Source organism: Lepisosteus platostomus, chromosome 14, assembly GCF_059453375.1.
Source record: "Lepisosteus platostomus isolate fLepPlt1 chromosome 14, fLepPlt1.hap1, whole genome shotgun sequence".
Classification (NCBI taxonomy): domain Eukaryota; kingdom Metazoa; phylum Chordata; class Actinopteri; order Semionotiformes; family Lepisosteidae; genus Lepisosteus; species Lepisosteus platostomus.
In genome coordinates this window covers 40666695-40680516 of record NC_142624.1, presented here as the reverse complement: position 1 = coordinate 40680516, position 13822 = coordinate 40666695, and the positions used below count along the sequence as shown (strand labels likewise).

Here is a 13822-nt window from a genome sequence, read left to right as displayed (position 1 = left end):
CACCATTGTAATGCTTTGAGATTCACTGCACACCTGTTTCCATCAAAATTAAAGTGCATGAGTGATGTTTTGTTTTCATTTGAGCTCATAAATGCTGCAGTGCTCAGCAAATAACTGAACCTTTAACTTCTATTTAATGCAAAACTGGCCTAGTGCATAAAAAATCTCATGAGTTGTCTCCTGAAGTTACTGTGATATTATTGGTACAATAACTTAATCTAATTTCATGAAGGGGGTCAGTTCAAGTCCATGGGTTAGATCATTGACTGTCTTCCATTTTAGAGGTTTGTTGCCATGTGTGAGTTGGACTCCAATATCAAATATTTTGCTGCATAATTTGTTCAATTTCAAACAGTTTTATAGCTGTAATAGTAACATACAGTTTATACAAAACAATTTGGAGAAAAAGAAAATGCTTCAAATCTTGGTTTATTGTAAATAAAGTTATTACTATGTTCCATAGAACATTGATTTACACCGATGATGGTTCTGGAATATTTCAGTCTTGCCAATATTAAATTCCACTATTTTGCCTTATTCATCTTGCATATTTAACCTTTAGTGAGATACTGGATCTCCATCAGTGTATCCAAGAGCCAATCACAGGAGAATTATACGCCTCCTGTCAAATGAGTGGTGTAATGATGTTTTAATGGCTTACAGGTGGTCAATTCTTGAGATATGGGGTATAGCCAATGCCTCCAAAGCAATAAAATATTTGAGGGAATACTTAAAGTACTAACAGCAGACGCTGAACTCTGATTTATACTTTCCAATAAAATGCTTTTGACAGCTATATGTGCAGGAAATCATTCAAGAAGCTTAGGAAGAATTTATTGAGACAATGCAGTTTAATTAAGAAAATATGATTCATTAACATCTTTGCCCTTTTCAATGATAGGAAGCTGAGCTATTTTAAAATTAGTAGCTTCAGCTGTTCAGCTTCAAAAGAGCACAGAGTTTTGGAAATGATCAGAGTAGACTTGCAGTACATTAGATAAACTCAATTTAACTACTCCAAATAATTCATTCATTGATCTCAGTTTCCACTTAAATAATGAGAAGCAAGGTGTTTTATTTCAGTAGTTCTCTAACCATAGTTTTTTTTACATGTTCTAACATCTAAAGAAAAAGTTGTCAGGCAAAGTTGTCACTTTAAGTCAGTCAAAAATGACACTCAACATCTCTTTATATATATATCTTCAATGGAAAATGATATACAGTAAGAAAACAAAGGTTATTTACCCAGAAGGTAATGGTAAGTTTAGTGGTTTCTAGGAAACTGAATAGATCATACTGGAGGAATGGAGGACATTCTTTTGAAACCAGTTTTCCTCTTTAACCCAAGGAAAAGTTAATGCACATTGTACTGTATTTAGTGTTCCAAGAGCAGTGCTCTATGTTTAAGTAAGCAAACTACAAAGCAACTGTTACTCACTTTTAATTTGTGGCACAAAATAGTAAAAAGGCAAAAAGACATGTCTTTCAATCCAACTCTGGTCTAAATGTTAATTTCAAAGGTACATGAGTACCTTGAACTTTTGCCACTCAAGTCCTTACAAAGCTTCAAAAGCATTAGCCCGGTAAACAAGAGGACAAGACCTTTTCTCATTATTATCAAGGTGATAAAGTATTCCAGTATGGCAGCGCATAAACAAATGAGATGAGAGAGGGTGTCATCTATCAGCCACGTGAACCACAGAGCTCTCAGTCAGAGTTCCAGCCAGCTGCATTGGCCTGGGACTGTAACACATCGACCTAAAGAAGTCTACTACATACAAAAACACCTACAAAAAATAAAACTGACACACAGACAGACGTTTGGGGAATCTGGTGATGATAATGCCAATATACCAGCAACAAATGTAATTTTAATTTGGTGGTGCACAATGTAGGAGAATTTGGTAACCATTAACTTAATCATATTTCCAACAGCATTGATGGGCTATTTGTCATGTAGTGTCAATCACATAAGAAACAGTCAAGACTATCCATCTATCTATGGTATAGTGACATAGCAGTTAGTACTGCTTTCCTCACAGCTCTTGGATCATGGGCTTAATTGCAGCCTGGTGCATGCACTTTCTACTTGCAGTTTGTGTACCTTCCCATCTCCCCTTCTTGCAGGAGTTTTCTGCACGTGGTGCAATTTCCTCCTATAGTCACACGCTATCAAGGGTATATTGCTGCTCCTTGTCTGCCAGGTTAGGGTCCAAATCACCACAGTGCTCTAAAATAAGGTAATGACTGAAAAAGGCCTATTTCCCAGCTGTGGAATGGAATATACTGTACCATCTATAGGTACATTGTTCATATCTTAAAAAGTTATTCGATTTTTGTCAGAAAAACAGAGCAACATGCAAGAAAGCCTCCTGAAATATATATAACATATATTCTGAATGTGTTAACTAGCAAAAATGTTGCAGCAATTTCTGTGTGTGAGTGCGCCCTGCAATACAGGGTCTGGTACTGCCTTACACTCGGCGTCTGCTAAGTTAAGCTTTGGATCAACGTGACCCTCAAAGGATAAAGCAGTTACTGAAGATGGATGGATTGGATAGATGGATAGAAACTAATCTCACTCAGTCCTCTATGACTCAGAAAGTCATGATGATGTACAGTAGTAGGTTCTTTTAAGCAGTTCAACACCAAGTAATAGCTTATTCTTTACAGTTGAACATATTCACTGTGGCATGCCAGACAGAGCATAGACTGATGATAGGGAGAGCTCATTTTCTTCATTTCTGACAAATTGTTTCACAATTTCAGACCTGTGCAAAATGTTCTCAGTGGTTGTAATGTGCAGATTGATTGCATATTTACATCAATACTAAAATTCAATACTAAAACTCACTAAACTATGAGTGCCATTTTCATGCACCTACTGATATTTTATGTCTTGTAATTTTATTATATGGGTGCCTTAGAAATGTCATCTTGAATGAAAAAATGATGTCCCATCATGAGCACATTTCTTTGGTTCTCTTCAGTGTCTATTCAAGGTCAGATTTCCTACAGTATGTGCCCAAACTCAAAACCAATCCTGTTTCCCCCAATCCTTCATGATGTACAAAAGAAATGCAACACCTTCACCAGCTAGTTTAAACACAGATGTCAAACAAAATCACAGAAAATAAACACAATTACTGTGCAAAAGGTCGAATGTTATGCTTACTGTAAATACTATGATTTACGCTGGGGAAAAAGGGTAACTATCCCAGTTACTCTTTAAAGTTAGATCTCAAGAGAGCTATGATTTTTTTATTTTTAAAAACTGTTCTTGTTTTAACTGTTAGTCAGCACATCAGCACAACAGCACTCCTGAAGTAGGATTGTCCATACGAAGGTAGTACCATGTACTGTATGAGCATTTAAATGATCATGGCAGCACTGATGGATAAATTCGATCTGATCAACTACTGGAAATGTTCCTTCACTCTTCCTGGGCAAAATTTGGTCTCGGTCATCTTCTATTAAAAGCTTTAGTATTTTAATTCCACAGTTGTTTAAGTACAATCTTGGCATATAAACACAGGAATACTAGTACCATCCTTTTTCTTAAGTCATGACATCATAATCCTAGCCCTGTATGGTCTACATGTGCTGTACCTCAGGTGTCGAAAACCTATGACACGTGTGTCATTATTGGCATGCATAGGGATTTTTAACTGCACATGCAATCAAAATGTTAAAAAATTATAAAAACTATGCTTGCCTGTTCTGTAAATCTCTATGACATGCTACTCCATGAAAGCTCTTTTGTGTAGAAGAAAACAATTCTCTAGTTTTATTTACTGCATTATTTTTAGTGAGGCAGTCTATTGTTTTCACAATTAAAGTTCAAAATATGTGCTGCTTATTAACAAGTGTAAAGTCAAACATTTTGCACAAAATGGCAACTGCTAAGAAAGCCCAGTTAGATGTTCACTCATTTCAGCCCCTTTGGAGAGATGAATATGACTTTTGTGTTCTATGTTGTAACCCAAAATGGGATGCAAAACTAAACCGAACCCAATGTACCCAATGAACACAATGTACCCAGTGTATGCAGTGTACCCAGTCAAATAAAATGTATCCCAATGTATCCAAAGTCAACAATGTGCACAATTTACTCAATGTACTAAATGTAGTAAATCCAATATACCCATTATACCCATAGTACTCGACGTATCCAATGTACCTAATTTATCTAGTGTACCCAATGGATATGTACAAAATGTGCCTGATGTACAAAATACTGTATACTCAATGTACCAAATGTATTCCATATACCCAATACACACAATGTCCTTAATGAAGCCAATGGACCAAATATACACACTTTACCTTATGTACCTATTGTACAAAATGTACTACATGTACCTAATGTGCTCAATATACTGTACCAGTGTACACAATTTACTCATTTCACCCAATGTACTTAATGTGTCCAATAAACCCAATCAACCCAAAGGACAGAAATGTACCCAATATACCCAATGTCCTCAATGTACAGTACACAAATTCCAATGTACTAAGTGTACTCAATGTACTCATTATACAGTACCTAATGCACATGGTGGACACGTCTGTTTGTACATAAATAAACGCAGCTGCAACATTGTGGTCATGACAGAAACTGTCTCTGAGCCTGATATCAACTCATCAGTCTTACTGTGTTCATTTTACCTCCTAGTGAGTTTCTTCAGATGTTTGTTACTGTGGTCTATATTCATCAGGAAGCTAACGTGTTTAGGGCACTGGAGAGAATCGCCCAGACTTCTCAGCATTTTCAAAACAACTTTCACAGTAGTGCCAATTTCATCATGGGAGATTTTAAACACTGTACCCTACTAAAGTCACTCAAACATTTTCATTGGTACAGTATGTTACCTGTCCAACTTAGCTTAATAGGGTATTGAACTTGTGTCAATTAACAGGTCAGTTAAGGACGTGTACAAATTCACTGCTAACGTTCATCTGAAAACAACATGGTGTATTTGGTTACGACCTACAAGACAGCCCTGCAGAGACATACCTGTATAGTAGAACCCAGGGTGGTTCGAGTCTGAACCAAGGACTCACAGTGACTGTGGGACTGCAATGAGTGCACTGACTGGGACATGTTTAAGCTTTCAAATTCTGATCTTGATGAACTGACAGATACAGTTATTAGTTATGTAACATTTTGTGCAAATACTGTTATACTTATAAAAGCTTGTGCTGTGCTCTCATGGATGACAAAATCTCACACGTCGGCTCCAAAAAAACACAGATTTTACTAAGGAGGTGTTGTTTTCAGTATGGAGGCTCAAATGAAACAAAAAGGTAACTCAAAAGTTAAAAGAGAGATTAAGTTGGCTAAATTAAGGCATAAAGATAAAGTGGATTGTGAAATGAGTAAAGGTAATTCATGCTCTGCATGTCAGGGTATCAAGAGTATTGAAGAGGTGTGCTAGATACTGTAGCTGTTATTTTTATTTTATTTTATAAATGTAATTTCTTTAGCAAAATGTTCTTAGGATCTGGAAAGAATCAGTTGTGCTCCCTTTGGCAAATTTCATATCTCCTAGTTCACTCAATGATTATAGGCCACTAGCCCTCACCTGTAATGAAAACAGGGTCAATTAGACCCATTTCAATTTGCTTAAAGGGCAGGTAGGGGTGTGGAACAAGCTACAGTATGCCTTTTTAACTTTGTTCTTCAGCATCTTGAGGAAAATAAAACTCATGCTAGGTTGCTTTTTGGGGATTATTCTTCAGTATTTAATTGTATTCAACCATACTCACTGGTAACTAAACTATTGATTTATTTTACTCTTAATCTTATGATCTGGGTTACTGATTTCCTTACAGATAGTCAACCATATTGTATCTAAAGAACAGTATTCTTCTAGTGCAAACTAAGTTCTCATTTAAAACTGTGGCACTAACCTTGCTTATGGCATGTGTGTATTGTTATTTTTGTTTTTTCTTCATATTGTCCGCTGCTGTAAAACAAAATGTCCCTTGAGAATTATAATTAATATCTCACTGTTTCTCATCTTTCAAGACAGACATCTTTCAAGATTCTTGGAACAATTGCCTAATAGCAACAAAAAGAACTTCAAGACTTCCTTTTCACTGTAAAGTTTATGTTATTATATCTTTTGAAACTCTCTACTGTATATTCCTTTTCAACTCACTTTGGAAATTGTAAGCCTACTTAAATATTGAGTGCCTGGTTCTGTATGTCCTTGATATCGTATGATTTCAGTTCAATATTTTGTTATCAAAGCAATATTGCTAATCAATTCTCAAAACACACAACACATCTATCTGCCTACTGTTTTAAAGTATACTGTGTATGTGCCCAAACAGCTACTGAATTAACAATGGTGTTTTACAGTATCTACTTATACCACCACCTTCCATTGATTCAATGCTGTCATTAATTTTTTGAGACCTCACAGTGTTCTCAATGCAAAAACAGTAGTCCAGTACACAAAATACAGAACCATATTCTTAAAAAGAATCCAAGAGATGGGGCAAAAGGAGTCATTGCATCTATGAAGCGTCAGGCAACATTACAGATATGGTACCTTTAACCACCATTTTTGACAGTTAAATTGGTCCCATTTAGCTCAAAAGAATAGTGGCAGCCATTACAAAGCTCTTACTAGATGTAGTATGTGTTTAGCTTTGTAATACATCATGGGTTATGCCACTTAATGTTTGCGATGATAGATTTTTCAGAAATGGGTGCTAACGCTTAAAGTTCAAAATAGCAGAAACAGATCTGACCACAGTACTTTATTTCACAACATGTAGGCTGTTGTACTGACTTAGCACCTAACATATCAATGTCAACTCCAATGGATTGAAAAAATGACCCCTCGTATTAAATATTCTGCTGCTGAGACCGAGCATTGAGCAATAGAGCTATGGGACATATGCCAAAATAAATCCTGGCCCAAGTAAAATACTGTTACATTTAGACTGTTTTTACAAAACAATTACTCTAGTTAAAATGATAAATTCAGTAGGGAGAGCAAAGTTTCACCTCTGGTTGTGAAGCTGATTTTAAAGCACTGAATATATCTGTACATAAGAACCAATAACAAATAACCAAATTACCCAAAGTTTTCCAGTGATTTTGATTAGATGAATTCTGAGATAGAAAAGAAAATACAGCATGCCAGGCTATGAAACAGTTTTCCTGGCAGCATTCCAGGCTACAAAATGGTTTAAATTGTAGAGCTTATTTACTCTGCTAGTTAAAGGTAATGGAATTAAATACTACAGACACTGTTAACAGACTGTTCACTTGCGAATTTGAAATTAGTGCAATTAAGACACTTTTCTTGATATCCCAGCAGTTTTATCTTTCCCAAAAGTGTACACTTCTGTAGACCAAGTGAACAGACAGTACCATTCAGGCATCAGATAATTACTTGGACCATACAATTAAAGACACTTAATTCCTGACACTAAACTTTCCAGTTTGAATCCAGGCTATAGCAAGACATTACTCCACGGCAACCTTGTTCAGCTTGGGATGAGTTTGTGGGTCCTTAGCTTCCTCTACAATCTCCAATGGTCAGGCACTTCCAAATCTAATTATATATTTATTGAAAAGACAAACAAATAGTACTGGACTAAAATCACCTTGATATCTATTTAGAGGCGTCAACCTGAGTTCCAAAAATGTTGACATTAATGTGATGGGTTAAGGTTAGTGTGAATTTTCATTGCTGTTTTTTGCACCAGTTTGTGCAAACATACCATGATTTACCCCACAAAAGAAATCCACAAATTTGCAGAGTTCAGCTTGGGCTGGTTTCAAGCTGTCGAAATGAGTGACTATCTCATGTTGTATAAGGATAGAAATAGAATTCAGAATGGCAAAAGTGAACCCCAAGCATAATTCAGTTAGCAAATACTTGTTAGAAATTCTGGGCCTGTTATATGGAAGGTGGAAATAAACAGCGTGAGATTGATCTAGATTAGGACATTAAAATGTCCTAACATCTTTGTTGTATAAATATATGAATAATTGTTTAGAAACATCTTAAATATTGCTTTACTTTCATTGACTTTGGAAGGTTATACTGGTAGTTTTGTAACATATTTAGTTAATTAATGTGGTTATTTATTCCAGTGGTGTCAATTTATCAACTGATCCAGTAACATATTTGTTTGGAACATAGTGTAAGAAAGCACATCTACTGTAAGTTTTCCTTTAAGTGGTTCCAGATGACAGCCTGACAGACAGAATAAGTGCATCTATAATGTAAGACTTATAAAATGCATTTACTATGTGAAAGAATTTGTATTCACATGATGATCCAGCTACTATAGTTCATTTTACAACAAAGACCTAGAAGAAAAAAGAAGCTCAGAATCTGAGAATAACAGAGAATAAAAAAGATGATGAAATTCTAATCCTGCAATAAACAGAGATTCAATATGCTGATGGTTCCCTGTTGAGGAACATATGTCCATTCTGCTCCTTAGTTATAGTCTAACATTTATAGTTAGAGAATTAAATCACTTTCATGACAAATGTACATAGAAGCCCTGAGGCAGTCTAGCTTCGATTCTGAATATACAGTATGTCCTCTATGATCATCGATGACATATCAGATTTAGAGTCGCAGTTTAATGTATCGGAAGTGTTTATTTTTCTGTCCTTGATGATAAAGCACTTCAGATGTGTCTGTAGATAGAACCTGATAAATAAAAGGAAAGCCAGTAAGGTTAGCAGGGATCATTCACAGGTTATGAAGAGGAGAGTGGATCCTGGAGGTGAGCAGATAATAGTGAATTCCATAGCAAAGAGGGATTTTAAACAGTGACACAAAAGGGCAGCACCTGAAAAGACATATTCTAACAAAACATTACATACGGTATGCTCCTAACATAAACTGGGGCTTCATAGAGGGCCCCTATTAAATTCCATATACAGTATTATTGCAAGGCAGGGCTCTGGTTTTAATAATAATCACTGAATGTGTCAAACCTTTCCTTGAAAAAAAATAAGTGAGGGGTGGGGGGACTACTGTTCAACAGGGGAAACAAAAACTTAAAATAGTTTCACATGGGAGTCAGAGGTGTATAAATGAACTGCTTTGATCTTTGTAGAGTATCACTATGAAAAATTGAGCTCTGTCCGATGGCAAGATAAAATCCCAAGCTAACTGCTTTAGAAAAAAATGACGTGAAATATAACACTTGAAGTACACACTTACTTTCAACAATGATCTCTCTTCCAGTCCAGTCATCATTAATAACTTGAATATTCCCAAAATGGACATCACTGAAGAAGATGCGATTAGTTCCTTTTACCCTCTGCTGGTAATCAAAGGCAAGAGCTATCACATTCTTGAAATAGGCCAGATTCTCATAAGGCTTTATTGGGGAGTTTAAATTGCTCTCATCTGAAAGGTGAATGCTCTTCAGTATGGTTCTCTCTGAGTAGAGCAGGTAGCCATCATACTTCTGACAACTGAATCCTCCTTCAGAGAGATATCCGTGAGCACAGGCACATGTCCTCCGCCCATTTCCTTGATAGAAGCAAAGCTGCTGACATCCACCATTATTCCTGGCACAGGGATTTGTACCTGTAGGTATAAAAGATGTTACTGCTCAGTTCAAACTGACAGAGTGGTTTTTAATATTTAAAGCTGCTTTGCTCTTCCATGATATTTTGTAATATTTGATTCATGAACATGGCAAAGATTCTTAGACATGTTCTTGACTGAAGAAATGTTAGACAAATAAGTGTTGTTATGTCTAAAAATCATTATGAGCGCATTCTGTATAACATGGTGTGTCTTCAGACACTTTCATTCTTTGAAATCACTCCAGTAGGCTCGCAGCAAATTGCCACTCTGTGTTTGCAAACAATTTGCAAGTTAATTTCCAAACAAATTATTTTAGAGAGAATATATTTTCTGAGAACAGGTCCCAATGTCAAAGGCAAGAAGAACGTTGTGTCTTTTGAAGTTACAGTTTCAAGAATTTGCAATAGTAACAGTGCTAGTATGCCACATTGCTTCTGTGGGTAAACCAGTGTCATCTTTTTTGACTCAACTCCTGCCGCAGGTAAGCTGAAATGTGTGTTTAACTTGCTATGCAAAGGCTTCCCCCCCTCGGCCATTGTGCTGTCATGGGAAGGATTAATGACATCATTAAGCGAAGCATCAACCTTTCTCCCTGGCTCTGTTGAAGACTTTCACATCTTTCAGGTTGATCCCGAGGCCACTCCTCATAGTCAGGGCATCAGTAGCATCATTCTTGAAGCCTCTTCTGATGGAGCCGTTGGCATGTGCTCTGCCATATATAGGGAACAAATGTTTGACAAGAGCTAATCAATGGCCCTAGACTAATTAAAATCGAAGAACTCATTAAAATACAGTAGACAGCTGGCCTAACAGAAGGTGAAGGAACCTACCCTTGTCACTGACATTGAGGTACGGGAGATTTAAATAAAAAGGTCTTTTCCAGGCAAATTACAAGGCTTTGCGGATTCTTATTGTGACCTTGCTAGAAAGTGGCTAATCCTACAAGGGTACAGCAGCTGGCTTCACTATAACGTTTTGAGACTCCAACATTTATGGAAAAATAAATTACCTGTCAGACCAGTAGATGTAAGCCCCATAGACTGCCACTGAAAACATATCCACATTGCTCCCTGACAGCACAATCTCTCGGCTCTCTCCACTCTCAAGGTTGATTCTCTCTATCTTGTCTGTACGGGCATCACACCAGTATAATTTATTTTCCTGAAATGCAATTTTAAAATAAACTTTAGTAGACAGTTCTCACATCTGAGCATTTTTATCAACAAAAATAATACTAAGATCTAAAGAAAATGAAGCTTTCAGAAAGAATAGTTGTGGGTTGAGTGAAGTTCAAAGTGCAGCATAAGCATTTCCTTTTGAACTCACCTTGTAGTCAATGGAGATTCCGTTAGGCCAGGTGATTCCTGAGCTAATAAGAGCAATTTGCTCTGAACCATCTAAACGTGCTCGTCCGATGCAAGGGGTCTGTCCCCATTCTGTCCAGAACAGGTATCTGTGCAGCAGAATTATGTAGATAAACTGATGAAATTAGTACACCACTCTCAGCTTCCACTGTGCTGTTAACACTCACCTCTTATGTAAGAAGGAAATAAAAAAATTACTCATGCTCATGAAAATCAATGCCTGGATTCTTAAAGGATACTACCCAAAAATATCAAAATTGAAATATTGCCGGTTATTGTGCACATTGTTCTTTAGGATTTTTAAAAGCTGTATGTACAGTATATATATATATTTATTTACCTTGCATATATTTTTCTCAGCATAACAAAAATAACAAGGGAACAAAACAAATGAGAAGCAGCAAAGACACAGATTATCTCCTCTGAGGTTAAATCTCAACAACATGCAAAGCAGATTAAATGTTTGCAGTGCAGGCAGCCAAAAAAAATTAAAGAGAGCTAATCCCATAGAGGGAAATATTGCAGTGGTCCATAAGGGAATCTTGAGACCTCTGTGGAGTATTCATGTAGATTTTAAAATTGCAGAATGAGGGGGTAGCGAATTGGTTGTCAAGAGACTAAGGGCAAAGTGAGGACAGAAAGGATGAAAGAGCAATAACAATTAGACCAGAAGGGTGGCCATAACAGCAGGTGCAACAAAATATATTAGGAGAATAAGGATCGTGTTTTACCAGATTGTCAACTTTCAAAATTGGTAACATTTTGGTAAGACAGGGAGTTATATCATCAAGCCATGTGGGCCCTGTGCCAGAACAGTTCTGGCAGTAATTTAGCAACATGAAATTCCTTCAAAATATTCAGTCTTGTTTTGACTTGCTGCTGCATTCTACCCAGATCATTACCTACCATCTGTGTTTTCAGGGATGCCTAATCACTGTGGCAGAGTTTGCATTTTATCGATCTAGAAATGGACATTTTCATGCACTGTGGTAGCATTTCTTTCCAAGCACCTCAAGAAGGACATTTGTCTGACACATCACTAAACAAATTATCTTTCAATAAATACATCTTTATGTGTACAATGTAAAATTGTTAATTAAAATGTAGTTTCTGAGTCGTACATAATTTAAAAAATAGTATGAGTCTGAAATGATTTTTTAAAAATTATTGAACCTTTGTGTTTTGTACACTGCAGTTCAGCCACCTTTAAAAGCTTTTATCTGTCATAAACTGAATTTTATCCATCAGTTTTCTAACTTTTATACAACACTAGGTCACAGAGGAGCTGGAGTTTATCCTGGTTAGCAGCAGGCATAAAGAAAACTGAAATTTATATTTAATATGAATTAGATGATTGAACCAAACTTAAATCTTTTCTTAATCATTCAGTTCTCTTAATCATTCAGTAATAATGATGAACTGGTGCAAAAACCAATGCTGTAATTACTGGGTACAAAGAGAACACCTAAGCATTTTTACTTTAGTTTGCCTGCAGAGAATGATATTGATTCATCTTCCTTATGAGAAATGATCATTAGGCAGGATATGGAAAGGAGAAGAACAAAAGTAGAGCACTTAAGAGATGAACCCACCTGAGCTTTGTATTTTGAGATTTAACTGAACTAAAGAGAATTAATGATGTCTCCCCTTTTAACTTTGGAATAAATTAATTCAATTTGTTGTTTTTTTTAACTAGACTGAAGCAGTTGATAGTGAAGTAGTTTATCAGAGCAATCTGCTTTATCACATGCTAGCAGATTCAGGCTTAGCAATGTCATATGACATACATTTAAAGAGGTACTGTATGGCTCATTATTCAGTGGTACACAGGGAAAAGACATTGCAGACGCATCCCATACGTTTCTGGAAAGTCCACACCTCCATCTTCTCATGGTAATAGTACTGGACTAACAAGTACGGTAATATATTTTAGGAAAACAAATCACAGTAGTTTGCGGTTATATGAAAGTGTTCATCAGTGATTTATGAAACTATCTACCAAAGAAATTTTTAGACATGAACTTGGTTTATTAAAAATGTGAGAAGTATCTGTGAAGCTGCTTTTACTGAAAAATTTCTTTCACAAACGTTTCCCCTGCTCACACACCTGTGCTCTTCTATTTATCCAAACATATTATTGCTGAGAAAAGCTCCATTTCTGGGGGAAAATGCATTAATCTTGTGGTTGGCACAAGCATGGTGTCGGCTGAGGCACATGTGCTTTCTGTTACCGCTTTTGAATGCCTACAAAACTAGCCAGTTCTTACAAAATATTGCATTAACTGTTTATACACTGAAATATTTGTCTTGCTTCTTTTTTAGAAGACCGCAAGACATTTCAGTTAAGTGGAAATTTTGCGAAACATTTTAAAAATCTCTGTCCTGCAATGGATAGGTCCGGGGTGTATCCTGCCTTGCACCGGCTGCTTGCTGGGTTAGTCGCCAGCTCCCTGTGATGCTATATTGGATAAATTGGTTAGAAAATGGATGGATGGATTAAAACAATCTAATTTTTCTATTCTATTATAATTTTTATTGCTTATGACATAATTTTATTTCATTCAAATTGACCTTGGTACATTTTGTTCAGTTATACAAATAGTGTACATGTACCTTTGTTTTTTAAGAAAAATCTATACATAAACATATGAATAATAATTACTTTACCCTTTCTCTGGATGCACTGCAATGGCTCTTGGTTGATCAAGTCCTTCAGAAATGACCACGAATCGGTACAAACCATTGAGTCTTGAAACCTCAATGAGATTAAAGCCGTGGTCAGTCCAATAAATGTTACCTTTTAAAGCAGACAAAAATAAAAATAACCAGAAAATAAAATGTATGCATATTGAAAGGGACAGAAATCTATTAAAG

At 36.2% G+C, this 13822-nt stretch overlaps 1 protein-coding gene across 4 annotated transcripts in view; it reads right to left on the bottom strand.

Moving 5' to 3' along the window:
* The window catches only part of LOC148649503 (low-density lipoprotein receptor-related protein 1B-like), a 469917-nt gene that overhangs the window by 132469 nt on the left and 323626 nt on the right, over window positions 1–13822 (bottom strand). For all 4 annotated transcript variants that reach the window (XM_088606296.1, XM_088606292.1, XM_088606294.1 and 1 more), the window contains 5 exons: window positions 13616–13745; window positions 10911–11037; window positions 10594–10745; window positions 10169–10293; window positions 9210–9581 (listed from right to left, as the gene is read on the bottom strand). In XM_088606296.1, coding sequence (XP_088462422.1) covers window positions 9210–9581; window positions 10169–10293; window positions 10594–10745; window positions 10911–11037; window positions 13616–13745 — 906 coding nt within the window. The remainder of the gene's footprint in view (window positions 1–9209; window positions 9582–10168; window positions 10294–10593; window positions 10746–10910; window positions 11038–13615; window positions 13746–13822) is intronic.